This window comes from Aplysia californica, unplaced genomic scaffold (assembly GCF_000002075.1).
Source record: "Aplysia californica isolate F4 #8 unplaced genomic scaffold, AplCal3.0 scaffold00051, whole genome shotgun sequence".
NCBI lineage: Eukaryota > Metazoa > Mollusca > Gastropoda > Aplysiida > Aplysiidae > Aplysia > Aplysia californica.
The window spans coordinates 1,789,524-1,810,688 of NW_004797321.1; the positions used below are offsets into that span (position 1 = coordinate 1,789,524).

The 21,165-nt window shown below is 39.3% G+C and overlaps 1 protein-coding gene across 2 annotated transcripts in view; it reads right to left on the reverse strand.

Moving 5' to 3' along the window:
- The window catches only part of LOC101857774, a 19,075-nt gene extending 10,720 nt beyond the window's left edge, over nucleotides 1-8,355 (reverse strand). Inside the window, exons 1-4 of one of the 2 annotated variants that reach the window (XM_013079435.2) lie at nucleotides 8,198-8,355; nucleotides 2,907-3,020; nucleotides 2,028-2,130; nucleotides 1,058-1,236 (exon numbers count right to left, since the gene is read on the reverse strand). In XM_013079435.2, the coding sequence (XP_012934889.1) occupies nucleotides 1,058-1,236; nucleotides 2,028-2,130; nucleotides 2,907-3,006 (382 nt within the window). In that variant the 5' untranslated portion in view covers nucleotides 3,007-3,020; nucleotides 8,198-8,355. Of the gene's footprint in view, nucleotides 1-1,057; nucleotides 1,237-2,027; nucleotides 2,131-2,906; nucleotides 3,021-5,731; nucleotides 6,127-8,197 lie in introns of those variants that run through there. The other variant, XM_005092739.3, reaches the window with a different exon arrangement.
- Between the last annotated feature and the right edge of the window lie 12,810 nt (nucleotides 8,356-21,165).

The window sequence follows — 21,165 nt, forward strand, 5'->3', positions numbered from 1 at the left end:
CGGATGAAATGATGATAAAATAATAATAATAATAATAATAATAATAATAATAATAATAATAATAATAATAGTGACAGTAATTATAGTAATGATAATATTAATGATAGTAATAACAATAATAATAATAACAATAATAATAACAATAATAATAACAATAATAATAACAATAATAACAATATTAAGAAGAAGAAGAAGAAGAAGAAGAAGAAGAAGAAGAAGAAGAAGAAGAAGAAGAAGAAGAAGAAGAAGAAGAAGAAGAAGAAGAAGAAGAAGAAGAAGAAGAAGAAGAAGAAGAAGAAGAAGAAGAAGACATAGAAGACATAGAAGACATAGAAGACATAGAAGACATAGAAGACATAAAAGACATAGAAGACATAGTCAGAAAAATAGTAGTAGTAATAATAATAATAATAATAATAATAATAATAATAATAATAATAATAATAATAATAATAACACAGAAAGTGGTAGTAATAATATTAATAAAAATGATGATAACAATGATAACATTAATAATAATAATAATAACAATGATAACATTAATAATAATAATAATAACAATGACAACATTAATAATAATAATAATAATAATAATACATTGTAATAATAATAGTAATAATAATAGTAATAATAGTAATAATAATAATAATAATAGTAATAATAGTAATAATAATAATAATAATAGTAATAATAGTAATAATAATAATAATTTTATTTTTAAATATTTTTTTTTAATTCCCCCCCAAAAAAATTGATAATAATAATATTAGTAATAATAAATAATAATAATAATAATAATAATAATAATAATAACAATAATAATAATGTTAATATAATATAATAATAATGTTAATAATAATATAATAATAATAGCAGCAGCAGCAGCAGCAGCAGCAGCAATAGTAGTAGTAGTAGTAGTAGTAGTAGTAGTAGTAGTAGTAGTAGTAGTAGTAGTAGTAGTAGTAGTAGTAGTAATAGTAGTAGTAGTAGTAGTAGTAGTAGTAGTAGTAGTAGTAGTAGTAGTAGTAGTAGTAGTAGCAACGATTCTCTACTATACCAGTATCAGCCGTGCTATCTGCAGTAATTGAGACCTCTAGACGCTCCGAGTCTTGGCCACAGACCCCAGGTCCAGACAAGTTGAAGCTCAAGATGTACATGTGTATAGAAAGTATACTGTTCACTGAAATTGGCGTGTAATTGGTCATGGAGATTGTTATCTGGCACGGCTCTGCATTGCTGGAAAGAAAATCAACCAGAATCATCATTATCATCATCATCATCATCATCATCATCATTTTCATCTTCATCATCATCATCATCAACATTATTATTGTTATTTGTATCTTTATTATTATTATTTTATTATTATTATTATCGTTATTATTATTGGTATTGTTATTATTACAATTATTTTCATTAACATTATCATTATTTTTATTATTATTGTAATATCGATTATTATTTTTTTTACTGCTATTATTATTAGGCTACTATTATTATCATTATCATCATTATTATTATTGGTATTGTTATTATTACAATCATTGTCATTAACATTATCATTATTGTGGTTATTATTGTAATTGTTGTTGTTATTGTTATTGTTATTGCTATTATTGTTATTGTTATTATTATTATTATTATTATTATTATTATTATTATTATTATTATTATTATTATTATCAAAAAATCATTATCATTATATTATTATAAATTGAGATTGTTATAATTACCATTATTACAGCTTATGACGAATACATATAAGAAAGCAACAGGCTAATTTCTTCGGACACACAATGAGGAAAGAAGAATTGGAAAATATTGTAACAATAGGCAAGTTCCATGGAAAGAGAGGAAGAGGCAGACAGATAGAAAAGTTACTGGACAAGATGACAACATGGCTAGGAGCAGCAAGAACGACAGACACCATTGCTGCAACGTAAGACAGCGTGAAGTGGAGGCCCATGATCGCCCACTCTAGTTGTTCAGTTATCAAAAGATCTTGTAGAGAATTGCGGACTTCGAACCTTAGGTTGGTGATGGAAATGTCAGGGCTCCTCAATGTGAAGTTGGAGCCTTTGGTCAAGCTGACAGTCCGGTCCCATCCACAGTTGTCTTGTGCTCGCGAGACTGGGCGGAGAGGGCAGGAAAGCATCACATCATGAACATGTTAGACATTATTATGTTCTCTTAGATCATTTTGAATAACTGCCCATTACATGAAGAGTTCTGGACCATGAGAAATGTTAATGTTTGACCCACTCGCTGAGCCAAAATCTTAAAAATACATACATAAATTAATTCAATAAAAATAAATTAATAAAATAATAAATTAATAATTAAATTAATAAATTGTTTTAAGACATAATAAATGTTAAAACAACAATATAAATGAATTTTAAAAAAATATCTTAAAATTAAGAATAAGCATGTAAATACAAGAGCTCCTTAACTTTAGTGCAAGCCCCTCCATCATCCCCCCCACCCATCAACAACCTCACTTTCTCTCTCTCTGTCTCTCTCTCTGTCTCTCTCTCTCTCTCAGAGAGAGAGAGAGAGAGAGAGAGAGAGAGAGAGAGAGAGAGAGAGAGAGAGAGAGAGAGAGAGAGAGAGAGAGAGAGAGAGAGAGAGAGAGAGAGAGAGATAATATGAAAGATATAATACATCTTTATTGTCCAGATCCTGACACATTAGTTTGGTATTTCACCTCACCATGCACACACACACAAACACACACACACACACACACACACACACACACACACACACACACATACACACACACACACACACACACGCGCAGACAAACATGCACAGACATACACTCTCACTCTCTCCCCTCCCATATCTAGTATTATCATATTATGTGTTCAAAACTAGTTTTTATTCAAAACCCATTGACTTACCGGGAAGGGATACAAGGAAGATGGCAAACACAAAAAGGACAAGGTTCAGACCCACACAGACCGGGCCAGAGGAGGCTGTCTGTCGGAGGGTGAAGGACATCTTGTCTGTTGTCCCTGGGAAACAGAGAATATTATATATAGTCAAACTTGTGTAAGACGGCCACCATTGTCAAGGAGAAAAGTGACCGTATACGTATAAGACAGGTGGCCGTCTTAGGCAGGACGGATCCAGATGAAGAAAACAAACCATTCCCATCTGAGGTCCCAATCGAAAGTAGCCGCATTGTTGTTGTTTTGTTGTTGTTGTTGGTTTGTATTGTGTTTGTAATTTGTATTTTGTTTGCTGATTTTGCACAAGGGTGACAATAAAAAGAAATGTATCAGACGAGGAAGATCGAGTGCCGTGTTAAAACAAACACAAGGGTCGCCACCACTCGGAGAACGAGCGACATGTTGACGTCCTTTGTTACTTTGTTACAGACTGGGTAAACAGTGACCACTCATCTCACTTACGATTTGTGTATGAGTTCAGGGCGGGGCTTAAGGGTTATGAGGGATCACACGCTTGCCTCACCAGCAGCTGAAAATTGGTACTTATTGGTCAACAGTGGGAGGGGCCTAAGCAACATGATCTGTTGGAGGGACTACCTAACAACAACAACAGGTGATTGAATTATGACGGCTCACCCACAACGCCAGGGGCCAATGCACAATTTATGACAAAACGTAATGGAGTCACTAAGGTGGCCGTCTAAGACATGTGTTATTGCTTAGATCATCAAGTGACAAAACAACCCTTGTTAAGCCTAAAATAAATTACAAATCATATGGCCAACGCTCTTTTTCATATTTTGCCCCACTTGTTTGGAAAAGGCTTCCAAAAACTATCAGAGAAGCAGAAAATCTAGAAATTTTTAAGAAGAAACTAAAATCATTTCTATTTTCATCATATTTCGATTAGACAGAATGCATCCAAGCTGTAGATCGTTGTGAGTTTGTATGTGCGTATGTGCATATGTACGTATGTGTGTATGTGAGTATATATGTGTGTGTGGTGCGTGCGTGAGTGAATATGTTTTTGCATGAGTATGTAACACTATGTACCTTTAAAATTGATTTGTAAATCCATTATATGTATCATGTTGAGCGCATAGAGCATTGCATAAGTGGATATGCGCTATATAAATGCAATCCATTATTATCATTATTATTATTAGTGTGATAGGGGTTGTGAGTTAAATTATGGTGGCAGGGCCGCGTTGGACAGGTGCCCGTTTTACGCAGTTAAATTGTATAGAAAAAAACGCAAGGGGGGAAATGGAAAGTGGCCGCTTGTACAGATGGCCGTCTTATAGAGGTAGCCGTCAGGGCAGGTTTGACTGTATATATATATATATATATATATATATATATATATATATATATATATATATATATATACATATACATATATATATATATACTGACACACACACACACACAAGAACAGAGAGAGAGAGAGAGAGAGAGAGAGAGAGAGAGAGAGAGAGAGAGAGAGAGAGAGAGAGAGAGAGAGAGAGAGAGAAACATAATGAATGTGGTGGGTTGTTGGTTCAGTCGGAGCTAAAGAACTATGGTAAAAATAATAATAATAATGATAATAATAATGATAATAATAATTATAAAAATGATAATAATAATAATAATAATAATAATAATAATAATAATAATAATAATAATAATAATAACAACAACAATGATAATAGTAATGATACTAATAATTTTAATAATAATTATAAAAATGATAAAAATAATGATAATAATCTTACTACTAATGGAGCTAAGGCTAAATTTTGCGAACAATATATTCTCAGAAACTACCGAATGAAAACATAATTTACTTGATTCTTCTTCTCTTTATTCTTCTTGTTCTCCCCCTCCACCTCCTCCTGTAATTCCTCCTGCTCTTCCTCCTTCTCCTCCTCCTCCTCCTCCTTCTACTTCTTCTTCTTCTTCTTCTTCTTCTTCTTCTTCTTCTTCTTCTTCTTCTTCTACACCTACAATTCCTCCTCCTCCTTCTTTTTCTATGAGCGCTCCAAACCCGCTGTGAGAAGACGGTCAAAGGCGTGAGATCGAAACCGGAAATTTCCGTAAACCCACAACTGAACACAAATTAATATCCTTCGGCGCAGTCGACACTCCGCAATGAATATACAATGTCGAAGCAAATGATGGCGATAGCTACAAAAGGACTGAATTTAACTTAAAATGGGCTTTCTTCTTACACATTTGATCTTAATGAAAATACAATAGTGCAACACTATGTTTCAAGTTATGGGTACTGGCAAAGTTTCATATTTCTTCATTGGGTAGTTTCTGAGAATATACTGTTCGCAAAATTTGGCCTTAGCTCCATTAGTAGTAAGATGATAACAATAATAATAATATAGTAATAATAATTATAACATCAACATTAATAATAATCATAATAATCATAATAATCATGATAATAAGGGTTGTAGAAGAAGAATAAAAAGAAACACAACAATAACAACAAAAACAGCATCATCAACAACAACAATTTGATAACAATAATAATCATCCTTATTATCAACATCATCATCATCATCATCATCATCATCATCATCATCATCATCATCATCATCATCATCATCATTGTAAGTAGCTGGAAATTTAAAACTACCTAACTCAAACATACACAATGTAATTCTCAGTGTCGAGCACGTACTCTCACAGACAACCTAAGAGAACGCTCCAAAGCATCTAATGTTTAGGACGATTTCCTTGTGAACGATTAAAACACGTAGAAGTTTGAGCTCGATTACCTTTGTCACAGATACGCGGTAGCTCCAAAATGCCGAGAACAGAATAGAAGAACAATAAATTTTAGTCAGTTCGACTATAATATATATCGACGAGAGATCGTTGAGGAGTGTCTGCAGAACTGTGACACTATTCAATGTAAAGACATGTCGACAAAGTATTTTGGTCTACTTTTATCGTTATACGTCACAGAAATAAAACGGTGCAATTGACTATTCGACTCTCCTATTCAACAAACACGATTTCTCGGTTTTGACTGCTATTCGGAGCATGATAGAGACATTCGAAAACCGTGTAGTTATTACGGACAACGGACTGTGGCTCATTTTCCTCAACCAATCATAAAATGTGAAAATACCGCAATCTGGGACATATGAATAATATTATACTGCACTATACTTTGTACTTGATGGAAGCTGATTATGTTTAGTTTTAGTAGAGGTTTTACGGCACTCGCAACTGTATAAGGTCATATGAGCGCCAAAAGATTAGAGGTGTTACAAGAGAGTAACAAACATAAAAAAGAAGAAGGGCAGATTTGGACGATATATGTTTCATAGGAAAGAAGAAGCAAACCACACAAGAGCACCCTCCAACCACACACGTAGCGGATGATATGTGAAGAACGCTGTGAATAATAAATGGTAAATATTAACAAAATGATTATGAAATGTAGCATTTAAGGTAAATGCTTAAAATTTCATGGACAGTGAAGAAAACAATTTTGAGAAGTTCTTTGAATGGCAGGATGCGAAAGATCCATGATCAAAACCATCAGAAAAAGACAATTGAGATTATTTGGCCACGGAAATAGATCGAACTGACAAGAGAAACTGCCGCAGAGTTGAAAGACAGAAGGAAAGAAGAGGAAAGGAAGACAAACCCCCCCCCCCCCCAACAAAAAAACCCAAAAAACAACAATGTGCACCAATGGCCTAAACAGCTTTGCAACGAATAACACAAAGAGAAAAACCGAGCTGATCAGGAAGACAGACAACAGGAAGGAAGGAGTGGGGTACCATGATCGCCCAAGTCTGCTCCAGACCTGACACCTCACGTAGAAGGAGCATGTTATAAACACATAGGCACAGCACAAAAGGTACCGTCAAGTTTTGAAACGAAAAAAAGGTGAAATGGTACAGGTTAATAACACCCCTATCAACACTATCAGATTATTTAAGAGGCGGGACCTCCGAGTTTAACGACCATCTCTGAAAGGACCAAGCCAAATGGGAAATCCGTGTAAAGTGTCTTTCCCAAAGACACAACGTTGGGCCGAGCTGGGGTTAAAATCCCCGAACCGGCAACCTCACGACTCCTTGTCGGGTAGCGTAACCACTAGGCCACCGACACCACACGCTTCGAAACGTCAATGAAGTTTCGATTCATCCAAATCAAATAGCGCCACCACCTCTCGGGAGATTTTTTTGTTGGACCAGTAAAAGATTGGGTCTCTCTTGGACCAGTAAAAGATTGGGTCTCTTTTGGACCAGTAAAAGATTGGGTCTCTTTTGGACCAGTAAAAGATTGGGTCTCTTTTGGACCAGTAGTATTAACCGATTTCTTGCCTCGATTTCGGAATCGTTTTTATTGGCATTGCCTCTTCCGTTCTCAAGTGCAGAACATGATGTATTTTGAAATAATTACTACATAACATTCTCTATTCTGAAGGCGTGCTGTGTATTGTTGCCCCCTGCTCCCCACGAACAGGATCCTTCAAACATGATGAATGGTTTGGTATTAATATCATTATTGTTTTGTAGCTGGGTTTAAAAACTTTATATTTGTTTGTCAGTTTCTGTGTACTATTTATTAAAGCATACATATAAACGTACATAATCTAGAAGCCTATGTAAGTAAATCTTCACACCCCCACCCCCCCCCCCCCCCCCCACCTAGGGGACGGTTCACAAGCCAAGTCTAACATCACGTTACAGGCACAGAAAAAAAAATCTTAAAACCAGGTGTGTCCAGTACAACCGAGTTTCTTCTCATTTTTATTCACAGACTTCTATTCGACTCCGCTATAAATAGACCTAACGAACTGTAATACGTTCTTTCGCCCCTTTTAACCAAGGATTTTCTACTACACGATATTTGATCAAACTTGTCCCAAAGGATTCATGTATTGTGTAAACTAGTCGAAAACGTAGGCCTAGACAGGTCCAAAACGAACGCATCCCACGAGTCTTTCAGTTTTAGTAAGAGATTTTCGGCACTTGCAACGCAATAAGGTCATAATAAAAATGCCGAAGAATAGATATGTTACAAGAGTGTAACATGCAAAAAGAAGAAGGAGCCTAGGAGAGATGAGGAGGATAGATGTATGATAGGAAAGAAGGAACAAACCACACCAGAGCACCCGTCAACCACCCATTGGCAGACTTCTTTTCGACGCCTCTATAAAAATTAAAGGGCCTAACTGTAATACGTACTTTCGCCCTATTAAACTTGAGAAATACCTTTACCCGGTCAACTTGTCCCAAAGGAATCATGTATTGAGCAGACTAGTCGAAGAGGGATCAGGTATTACGTAGGCCTAGACTGGTCCAAAACGAACGTATCCAACTGATAGGAAAGAAGGAGCAAACCACACCAGAGCTCCCGTCAACCATGTACGGTAGATGTTTAATAGGAAAGAAGGAGCAAACCACACCAGAGCACCCGCCAACCGCCCACATCCCTCGAGTCTGGCTGACAGGAAGTAATGTTGAGTGAGACAACGACTAAACCTTTCAAGGAATTCGGCCAAAGTACTGTTGCCTATTTGGAATACATGTACTATTAGTTGTTGAAAGATAAGATAGCATACTTGTTTTGATTTGATAATTTTGACTGAAAAGTGACATATTCTGACTAGGGAAAGTTGGGGGGAGGGGGTGGGGTGGGGTAAGGCTTTACTCGGTTATCAACCAAGAACGCGAGTGTATTGTAGGGCGAGGTAGATCCATGACCGCCTACGTTTTCTGATAGGACTTCATCGAAGATACCGAAACTGAGTTATTTTTGGATGCCATGACCTACATGTAGCCCACCAAAGGGATTGTGAGTAGGGGCAGATTGTAGAACTTATCAGTAAGTGGGCGAGAAAGATTATTTATTAATTTATGTTGGCGTGCTGACAAAGTGAGTCACTTTCCGCACTCCACGAATGGAGATGTCGGCCAAAAATAGAAACATCAAATTTGTAGATTTTATACTCATACTTTTTTAAAAAAGTTAAACATGACGTGTTTTGTCATTTCATAATAATAACATTATAGCCTAGATGGTACAATCCATGAATTTCACGTACTAGGGTACATTGCGCCAGGGGCGAAGGCTGACTTGTTTGACAGGGTAATCAAAGTGAAACGGAACCAGATATTATGGCCTGGGGATATCACACAAGAATCTTACTCGAGGCGGCGACTCTTAAGTTGTGTGAATGAAAACAAATCCGGAATTCAACCGTCAAAATAATCGCGAAAGTATCTAATTAAATATCAATTCCAACTAAAATTGAATTTAACTTTAGAAGTGAATACACAAACCCAAAGCAAGGAAGCAGAGATATCAGTACTAGATCTATAATATTATATGTTATAGAGATACCAGGGAGTCTAACTCTTTGGTAGAACATGACAAATATCATTTTTTTAAATTTCACTTTTGGCTGTTTTTTGTCTAGCTTTTCGCGACCAGGAGCCGGTGTCATAATCGGGGTCACGATCTGATTATAGGACGTTAAAAAGTCGAGGAAAAAAAGCAAGCACAGGCAGCAGTAAAGAGATTATTAGGAGTTAGTTCCCCTCACATCTGTAAGGTAGACTCGACCAGTGTAATAGTTCACTTACATAATCAGGGCTTACGACTGATTATAACTGTGGCCCGAAAGGGGTGAACAGGGTATATGTACCAATAAAACAGTATTGACTGCTATGCACGTATTCCCTTCAACTCTATTGGTAGACTCTTCCAGCCCCACTTTAAGCTTATTTAATCAAAGCTTGTGACTGCTTATGGAGTGGCCAGAGAGGGGTGAGCAAGCTATTTCGGTGGCAGTGAAACCGTTTTGAATGTCAGGCATACTGTTCATTGTTGATTATGAACGTCATTTTACATTTAATTGATAAGGCTTACGTTTATGGGTGAATTTGACTGCTACAACGTTTCAAAATTAGGAAGGGAAGCAGTGATTAAGAGAGAGAGAGAGAGAGATTGAGAGAGAGAGAGAGAGAGAGAGAGAGAGAGAGAGAGAGAGAGAGAGAGAGAAAGAGAGGCCTACATATATGTGTTGGGGGTGGGTGGGAGAGAAAGGTTGGGAGAGAGAGATAGAGAGTGTGTGTCTGTGTGTGTGTGTGTGTGTGTGTGTGTGTGTGTGTGTGTGTGTGTGTGTGTGTGTGTGTGTGTACGTGCGTGCGCATGCAATATTATGTCAATACTGTCCATGAAAACACTAGCCAATTCCTCGATAAAACAGAACATTCACCAGAGTACGTCTCTTTCCACTTGCGCAATACTCAGTGGCGGTGGGTTGACCAAAATTTGGGTGGGGCTTAGGTTGCTTTCACTTCTTTACCACCAAATAGCAAACAATAAGAATAAAACAGTGGTGATTTTTCCATACTCACGGCGAGCCACGGCATTTTGAGAACCATTCAAACGAGAAGAGTCACCTTTGTCTTCCTTCTCTTTGTTCTACGTTAAATTCTTCTTGATGCTTCACCTCCAAACTTCTCTAATTAATTTTCATCTGATGAAAAAGTTGCCTAAAAAGTGGTTTGATATGATTAATAACTGTTAAATCTCAGCGGCACACACAACAAACATGTATACACAGCACTCCACGAGCTGGATTAGGCCGTGTAGTCGAGGAAAGTAGACAGCACCTAACAAAGGTCCAATGGGAGCGTAGGTAACTGTGTCACTGGGGGAAAGTGTGTCGTAAACTTTCACCCCATTGTCAGGGCTAGGACAGCGTGAGCCCTCTGTGCAGTGTTAGTTTTTTCAAGTCTTCTACCTTTTTACAAGAAGAGTTTCATTAATGAGGGTCAGTGGGAACCGGCTCATTTTTGCTGAGCCCTAAAGACATTTGATTAGCTGTTAGGTTACTATAGGTTGTAAGCAGTGGCAACAGTGATTGGATAAACGAGCAAGCCAACAAGTTGATTACTCTGTGTTCATTGCGTGCGGTCATAACGGTTTCAATTGCTTATTTCGTTATTTTCTTTTGCTTTGGGATAGAGTTGCGGGGCTCAAGCCCGTGAGCCCTTCACTACCCACCGCCACTGGCAATACTGTACATCTCTGTCCGGTCAGCTATCATCAGTGCAAACAATGCGCTGGGGATTTCCACAGTCAGGTCGCACTGCGCACTCTACCCAAAGCCGATATTTGGTCCAAAAAGAGACACGTATGCCTCATATTATTATTATTAAAAGATTTAAGTGAGGCAAAGTTAATAAAATTCATGTTTTCCCTTCCAATTAATATCAGCCCATACGCTAAGAAATGCCATCATGTAAGTTAGTTATTCTTATTCGACGTAGTTAGTTCTCGTACATGTTCATAACGTGATGATGTGTTGGGTTGGTTGGCGGGTGCTCTGGTGTGGATTGCCTCTTCTCTCCTATCAAACATCTATCGTTTTTTATCTCCCCTCCTTCTTTTTTGTGTTTGTTACTCTCTTGTAACCCCTCTAATCTTCGGTATTTAAATGACCTCATTGTGTTGCAAGTGTTGTAATACACTTACTAAAACTTTTTTTTAAACCCACGGGGTGCTGTGATGTGCATGTTATCGTTGACGAGTGTGCTGTGGTACATCTAGGCTTAGTATTAATGTCTCCTTATACTGCATGCAGTGTATGGTTCTTTTCGTATATTATTATTCTGTCCCCGTGGTTTTATGCACCCCGCATAATTTAGCAAAATTTGATCATTTTTTGCATAATTTCTAATTATTTTCCATTATCATTTTTTGTTCAAATTAAGAGAATCGCATAGTTCCACATTTTTGGGCTCAGTTTGCATAATTTCATAAATGTTCTTGCATAAAACGACGGGGACAGATTATTGTGCAGATGGTCAGTTTAGCTTACGATGGTCTCAGGGTTGTCTTCATGCAGCTTCTTTCATCATGGCTTATTCTTCCTATGTTTGAAGCACAGATTCTGGTGCGGTATGCATGTTCATTCATTTGTATTCGGGCTCAAATTATGCGCTCCATGGTGATTCCGAAATAATACGCTAGAGTGATGATTATTATACTTTTTTACTGGCTACCCTTCAACGCGACTGTCTAGAGTCTAGAGCTTAGGGTTTAGACAAGCAGCGAAGCTTCTATGTGAGGCATCGAGTTGAAATTGGGAACTCGTCAAAATAATTAAATCAAAGAAATCTGCATTTTTTAAACCGATGGGTATTTTTTTTTTCTAATTTCAAGGATTCTCAGTCTATGAAAGTTATGGAGGCCATTTTCTTGCAAATTTGACCTCTAAAATCAGGCGGCTCTGACCTCCTTCAATAGCAAATATTTCGACTTCTATTCAAGATAGATGGGTATTTTTTCCACACAAAGGAAGTTAAAGGAAACAAGCTTTAAGATGATACTGGACCAATAACCTCATATGCCCAAAAATTGACGAGCGCCTGATTCCATGACGTCATGACACATACACATAGTCAGATAATTACTGCTTGATGATCCCTTCCTAATTTTGGAACATCGTCGCGTTCTTGACGTTGGCCTCAAAAATTAAATGTAAAAGTAATTCATAATCACCAAGTAACAGTAGGTCTGTGGCTTACATTCAAAACTGTTTCATTGCCACTCACAGAGGTGAAGGTGGGTGGTTGGCGGGTGCTCTGGTGTGATCTGCTCCTCCTTTCCTATCTATCAAACATCTATCGTCCTAATCTCCCCTTCTTCTTTTTGTGTTTGTTACTCTCTTGCAACACCTCTAATCTTCTGGCGCTCATATGACCTTATGCAGTTGCGAGCGCCGTAAAACCTCTACAAAAACTTTAAAAAGAGAGGTGAAGGGAAAGTGCACAACAATCCAAACTGTTTCATTACCACAGAAATACCCTGGTCACCCCTTTCGAACCGCTGTCATAAACAGTCACAAGCACTGATTATGTAAACTAATTATTACGCTGATCGAGTATACCTCACAAAGGTGAGGAGAATTAACTCCTAATACACTCATGACTGCTGTGGGTGCTTGTTTGTTTTTCTTCCTCGACTTTTTACCGTCGTAAAATCAGATCGTGACCTCTATTATGACACCGGCTCCTGGCCGCAAAAGGCTAGACAAAAACAGCCTAATTTTTTTTTTTAATTCGATTTCAAACTCGGCTGTTTTTGTCTTGCTTTTCGTGGCCAGAAGCCGGTGTCATAATAGAGGTCACGGTCTGATTACACGTATTGGACGGTAAATCGAATAGATAATTGTCTTTCATTTTGCATATTATTGACATATCCGCTTCTTTGCTTTTTGTTTTTGTATTCACGTTCAATGTGTTGGCCACTCATTCAAAGGTCCAGGGTTCGAATCCGGGTAGCGAGCGACATTTTTTTCTATAAAATTGTCTCCTTTCACCTCCTTTCCTGCTCTAAACCAATGTTCTGTCGTCTGCTTTCATTTCCTCTTTCTGCCCCCACTCCCTCACCTCCTTTGCCCCCTCCTCTGGCTCCTGACTTTTTCTGCAGCCTTTCTGCTGCTACTCCTTGGCTCCTTCTTACTGCTGTCTTTCAGCCACACCCCTGATCTTCTGGTAGGAAAGATCTACACCTAGCCTTCTCGGACAAGGGCGAAACATCTAAGAGGGCCCGTGTGCAGGTTGCACACGTTAAAGATCCCTTGGTGGTCTAAAATATCGATAAGAGTACTCAGTAGGCTTCAGCCGCCTCCCGGGCTAAATTCAAAATTTCCTACCAACTGAAAATGTTAAGTTTGTCCCGCGCGCTCATATGACTTTCTGCATTTGCGAGCGCCGTAAACACTTACCAACAAAAAAAAGTTAAATTTAGTGTTAAGTGGAACAAATATTTTATGAGATACTTTCCCAAACATGTGGTCGGTTGAGCATACAATATGAATTCAGGATTTGTTTTAGTTCACCACCCGCATCTGGTAAGACGTTTTGTTTATAATGTTCTTAATGTGGGGAATCTATTCAGTGTGACATCTTTATCTTGTTCCTTATCTCATCTCACTTTGATCACTCTGTCTCTCCCCCCCCCCCCCTAAACAAAGGCAGTGCTACTTGCTGAAGTTGTCTTTAGGCCATTCCAAAAGTGGAGATATTAGCATGTTCTTATTATGCCGGATAGAATAGTAAATGGGCTGGTTTATCAATGTCATGCTCATACTGTGCCGGAACAACATAGGGGGAACGGCTGCTTTTTCTTTCCTCATCCTTACTATCGTCCTTTTTGCCTCTACTTCTTTTGTATGTTTGTTACTCTCTTGTGAAACTGCTATTTGCGGGGTGCCTTGGTAGTTGATATAGTCCGAGCGCCAGATGAAAAAAGCTTGTTTTGCGTCATAAAGTTTTTGGGTGATTCTAACAGAGTTTTCATTGTTGATTTCAAATCTAATGGGGGCCAAAAGCTAAACTTTGGGCATTTTTGTTTAAAAGTGAAAATCCAAGATGGCCGCCATAGAATTTGGAGTAAAAGATGTTGTGAGGGATATCATGCATGTCTTTAAGACATAAAAACGTACAAATTTAATTAAATAGCATTCAGTGTGACAAAAGTAACCACACTTGTTTAAATACACATCAAATATTCGATAAAATGGCAACTTCAAAAGAAAACAAGATGGCCGCCATATAGTTTTCATAAATGTGCTGATCTGCAATACACTTGAAATCGTCGCATTAAAATCACGACCTCGTATGGATAAGTTCTTCATTGTTGCAGAGGGCGACACACACACACACACACACACACACACACACACACACATACACACACACACACACACACACACACACACACACACACACACACACACACATATATATATATATATATACATGTACAGATATAGATATAAATATAAATATATATATATATATATATTTATGTAGACTACAATATTACTTTAAAGTATTTCATCAAAAACGTGTGGATGCAGACGCTGCATGGATCGGATATAGTAAAGACAGTAGCGAGCATAGTTGACGTTCCAGGCTCAAAGATGTAGGGGAACATCTTTTCCACAGCAAGCGAGTGAAGAGTCCAGTCAGCTTCTCTCTCAGCCCGAAAAAAGGCCATCACAATGAACACTGGGTCAAGGAGCACTCACCCAAAGTCTTGTTGTTTTGCTCTGGGTGCTTTTGGTGACGAGACATTGCGTGAGTGCAGCCACGGTGTGCACGTTAGTTTTGGGGAGAATGGGTCGCAGTAACTACTCAACAAGAAGTCTCAACGTTTTTACATTTTGTGGGTATTTTTCCCGGGTCAACATTTTTGGCACCCCCACAAATGCAGAGCCAAGTATGTCTTCAATGCCACTTCCTCCCATCAGGTATCCCACAGTACTAACAAAACTCCTCAGCATGTGCATGCCACCAAGTCTTGGGATGAACTTCTGAAACTGTTCCTTGTCAAGCCATGTGATGTGGACAAGTTCTTTGTACAGCTGGTAGTCACTGGTGAATATTGTCCATCCATGACCAGTGAGCTGTGTCAGACCATTGGCTTCAACCACTGTTGTCTTCACGGTGTCTGGCTCAGATGGGATAATGTCCAGGAATGGGCTGTACATCACATCTTTCTTTGGTTGGGGTTGTTGTTCTGCACTGCGGGTACGTTGTGTGTTATAACCTCCATACTCAGGTTTTTCATCTTCGCCGAGTGTCTGTTTAAAAAATGGCAGATCTTGAGTTGCAGTTCTATTCAGAGGAGCCTGTCGCGTGGCAAGAAAGACCAGAGATGAGACATGTCGCAGGCTCAGTTCTTCCGGCATAAGTGGTTTTGTGTTTCCTGTGTACGGTTGAACTGCAACGTCACCAAGTGTCAGATTATCGGACTTGGTTTCTGTTTTGCTGAGACGCCTGATGGCTGGAATATCTTGCATTTCCCACACCTGCTCTGACTTCTGCGTGTTGGCTCGTGCCAGTATCTTTGCTGAGCCGTGCGTTGATTTCTGGCCTTTTGGAGATGATATCTGAGCGTCAAAGTTGTCAGCTACAACTTGAACAAGTCCATGTTTACTGTCAAAGTAGGCCAGTCCTCGTGGAACAGATGCCATAACAACAGTAGCTGATTACCGAAAGCGCCTTAGTTCGTCGCATGAGGTGGTGCCTCCATACGTGTGAAGCTCGTCTATAAATTTCCTCTGTCGACTCAACAGAACACAAAATCCGAGTTGCAAGTTTGTGAAATAGTTGCTGACTGTACTCGTAACAGTGTGGCCGATCATTACTGCTGGCAGTGTAGAATCCAGTTTGGGGTCTTTGGCTGCAAGGACCGATAGCAAAGGCTGCACTCATTCATGACAAATCCCCTAGGCAGACGAGTTGGGGATGTATGGCGATTGTGCTTTAGACATTCTGCTTTGATCACACTAACTAAGAATGATATAGCTCGTCCATTGCAGTCTCCTTAATCATTTACAATATGCATCTAGACTGAAGCCGTGCTCCTGAAGACGAGGGTGGAAGCCATACCTGGTGAGACAGGATCAGCAATTCTGGATGTAGCTTCTCAGATATATGGTTCAGGAGTGTACGTCGCGATTTGTCTTCCTCTCCCCCCCCCCCCCTCCCCCCCCCCCCCAAGTTCAATATAGCGTTCATGGACTTCCACACTATTCCACATTCGTGATTTGTTTCATCGAATGTCGTCAACCAGCATACCGAAGACATAGTCATGCTTTGTAGATGAGCTAGTTGATTGCGTTGGATAGTTTGTGTAGAACCAGGAGTGGCAGTCTCTCTGATACCTAGCGTGTGCCAAATCACTGACTGTTGATGACACACGGAAGCTGACATCCATTCCCCATTTGTCCCCACGTTCCTTGGCACATTTGTAGTTCTTCTTTGGTGATCTTCCTCCCTTTCTCCTCTCCAGTTCGGCATAATAAGTAGGCTTTTTCCAACGATCTGGGTGTTTTCGGGAGTATCAGTGAGCATGCTTCTCCACCAAAAAAACAATTTTCGTGAAAATTAAACGAACTAGTACTGCCCCAATGACGTTTGAGTTCTTCTTTAGAAAGTTCCTCAGTCTTTTGCTTTAGTAAAAATCGCTTAATATTGTCTCTGGAACAATGTGTGCTCACACAGTTCTTTTGACTCAGCATAAACTCCGCATCATCTGGAAGTCTCTGACTGAGTCCATCATCTCGTTGCCGGCTTTGTTCCAGTAGACCACTAATCCGTCTCGATTTGATCAGCGGTGGGTTCTTTATCGCATCAGTATGTGTTTAAAAGTAATTGAGAGAGACACAGTGCGTATGCATGTGCATGTTGCATGAACCAGCCTGATCGCATCACGTCCTCGTGGTGACGTAGCGGTTTCCTACTTCCTTCGTTTCTACGGAGGTGTGGTGTGACGAAGCACTGTCTGCCAATGTCTCCTTGCTTTGCTAGCTGAGGCCATATTACAGCAGGCCGTGCGGCGCACCTTTCGGTGCATCCTGTGACATCACGGCGAGAGGAGCTATTATTAGTGTTACGCCTAGTACCCTCGCACGAATCTTGGTCGACTCGTAGGCTACTTGGTATAGAGGTGGGTAAAATCCGTATAAACTATCCGAATAACCGGATAATTCTCAATGAAATATTATCTGAATTCAGACTCTAAACTCTTTTTCCTGACCCGTTTGCGGAAGTGAGTGTACCCATTTGTTGATGAAGTAATGCTAACCTGTTTATCTAAGTGATTTTGCCGAAGCGGTTCATAACATATTATTTGCCGAAGAGGTGTACTAACATATTATCCGTATTTTGGTAAAGCGACTCATTGCCCAGCCCTAGTCGCTCCTTCATCATGCTTACATGATACGGTTTGGTGTATTTCAACCAGCAGAAAAAAGTATGCCCATAAGATACAAGATGGCCCTCGACTGATATGAAGTCTAGAGACCCCGAGAAAGCAGAATCACCAAAGAAAAAAACTTTATGATGAAAAACAAGGTTCTAGTACTTTATATAGACACGGCTCTTGGACTAATAGTCGATGCAGACTACGTGCTGTTGAGGCAATAGAGGTGTGCAGAGTAAACCTGATTCCTCGTTTGGACTTCTCTGTTGACATCCACCCCTGGGCGCTCATATGAACTTACTCTAAGGTATCAAATAGGCGCCCCCCCCCCCCCCCACTCCCCCGGAAAATAATTCTCAGGGGTTTTCCCCCCCCCCCCCCCCTCTTTTATTCGATACCTTAAAGTATGCTGTTTCGAGTGCCGTTCAGCCTTTCTAAAAAAAACAACCCATAATACTTGTACCCCGACGTAGAGAAAATCTTTACCCAAGGCTCTAAATCAGACTCAGCTGTAGGTCCACAAACAACACTAATAAACAGATCAGGCTCCATCTCGAGGCCTCTATTTGAATTTGCTCAATTTTTGTCTTTTTTTCTGCGGAGGCCACTGCCATTGAATTCCGTAGTAAATTCTTCCAAATCATCTTTTCTAGGTCTGTTCGATTCTTTTTCTTGCCTCAGTTCACTATCCAATTCCCGACAGTACTCTTAAAGCCTAAAATAGTTTACAGTTTACAGTTTAGGATTTATTCCTTGGCTGAACAGGGAAAATATAATAAACGCACCAGTTTAATGTTTGCATGACTAGGTGCCTACCTAGCCGTGTAGGCATCCGAGGCCTGTATGCACGTCGGTCCGTAAAGTGGACTAACCGCGTTTATCCCCTACACGGGCGTTTAGGCTGGAAAAATCTGTTCGCACGTCAATCTGGTTAGTCTATCCTATGCAGATTTTAGCGTTTAATACGGGGTGCCCACTACGGCTGGAAAGGGCCGATCGCCCGACTCGATCGCCTGAAACTGAAAACAAACACGCTTGTTTTTGAGGCGATCGAGTCCTGCGATCGCCCCGATCTGCCGATCCTATCCGTAGTGGGCACCATGTAATTATCGTTCCTCTGGGGGTCCGATTCCGGGCCTAAACGCGTGTAAATGTGGCTCCGCTCTTGTTTTTCCAAGCACGACAGCGGTGTCTTCTGCGAAGAAACAGAATTTTTCAGGGATCGTATTAATCCCTTCGACACGTACGAGGACAGAGAGATGTTTTGCAGATTCAGATTTCAATGTTTGGTTCTCCCAAACTGTCAAAGCCAGCTGTGCTGTTGTCATCTTCTTCTGCAAAGAGCCATTCAATAACATTCCCTGGAATAGTGAGAAGAAAGGGAAGACATGAATAAATTAAACCTAGGCTATTCCTTACAATTAATAAAGAAACTCTTCCTTAAAAAGAAGAAACCCACATTTAAAAAAAACAAACTATTCCTTGCCGGCTCTGGCTCCCACAAGACTATAATGACAAGACAAGCGTTTTTGAAAAAATGTGAAAGTTTACAGAATGGAGCAATGCAGTGCATAATAATATTTGCAAGATTTAGAGCGGTGTAATTCAATTGGTGTGTAAAAATGATGATGATAAAAAACGGTATCTCGCCCGTCACTCTAGATAACAAATTTGATTTGTCCCCAATGATTGACACTTCTTCGTAGGGTACTGGGGCTTGTGCTGACCCTTACAGCTGGGCAAAGAATCAATTCCAGAACCAATTACCATGATTAATGCCACGGAAGAAAAATTCCGACTCCTTTTTGCGTAAACCAACGGTTACCAGTTACCTTAATCTTCTTCTTTTTATTTTAGAATTTATTTTTGAAAAATAAAAGTTGATGTTCGTAGTGTTCCGAAATCAAGGTTATCCTAAATCCTGAAGATGTTCGGAGCTAACAAAGTAACCACTGGAAGAAATCACATCATCAGGAAAGTCAGTATTTGGGTTCGGAGTCGATTCCTAGCTTTCAATATTCGGGAACCCAGCCGCCCAGCACTATTCAAGGGTGGTCTGATAAAACGCATTCTTCTTCTTTCTTTTTTGTTGTTGTGTCTTTAGCTCAAATTCGATAAAATTTGTTATAGTCATGGCTAATGAGATATATCTTCATGTGGGATAGTCAAACAAAACAACATTGCTATTGCTATTTGTTTGTTTAATTAGCTAAAAACACTAAATCGCGATTATCTCGATACCTTGATTTTCAGAAAAATGCGTTTTAGTTTTATCAGACCACGGCAGTATTGGCCCTCCTCCCGTTTTCGCCTCGTCTCTCTTTTTGTTGAGAACCGACGCTTTCAGTGCTCTCCCTCCGTTTCTCTTTCCAATTCGTTACAGTTGGCACTGCCGCGCCGCACGAGTTCACCTCCGATGTTGTTCTCTGCCACATCTCCTTCTTCATCTCACTAGTTATGGTGGCGCTGTGGCTGTTGAAAAGGGTCACAGTGACATTATCTACTTGCAGCTCTTCAAGTAGTATTTGAAGTTCCTCACCACTAAAGTTCGCTTTTCTGACACTTTTCGCGACTCTCTCCACCATGCTGCACTGTTCAGAAACTCCCACGTGTAGCTAGAAACCAAGTTCGAAAGCACGCAGTGACGGTGAGCGGGTTTGCCCAGTTATCACTTTGCACATTGCGTTTAGCTATACATTTCCGCTTAGCGCGATCTGCATACAAGATCCGGTTAGGGTTTATTCGCGGTTAGGGCCCGTATTGTTCAATTTCAATGTAACTTTCACAGGATACGTGTATTAACAACACCTAGTTCTAAATTGTGGCTGGTTGAATTTTTTAGTAGCAAATATGGGCACTATAGGCCTTGTAATAGCCAAAATAGACCTCAAGTGCCCCACCAGCTCTTAAGCTTTAAACACGTTTAGACTAACCGGAACTGACGTGCATATAGGCCCAGGGTCTCAGCGTCATAATAATATTTTACGAATAAAGGGAATAATATGTAGTACTAAACCATTTTGTTTCTTAAAGATAGAGATACATTGCAATTGCCTGGATGTAGATCTAAATAGTTTGTGCATTTGGCTGAATCTTGTTTTTGCTTTTGCTGTTCTTGTGGGGTTTTTTCACTTCTGCCATCGTCTGTGATTGTTGCTTCTGTAGAGATATTTTGAACAGGTGGGGGTCTACTTGTTCGATTCTCTCCTCATCTATGGTTATGTCCGTTCAAATAATGAATAGTTGTTAATTTAGAAATGTACAATACTGTTATTTTAAACATGAAATTTTCAATAACAGCCTACAGATTAAGGCAGCCGTTAACCCTACCAGTACAATGTCGGGTCAAAATGACCCAACCCCCTGTGTTATTTTAAATACCATAACAACTAAAAGTCTAAATCAGTAATTGTTCTTTTAGTTATACTTTTATCAACCCTTAAAAAAAATAATA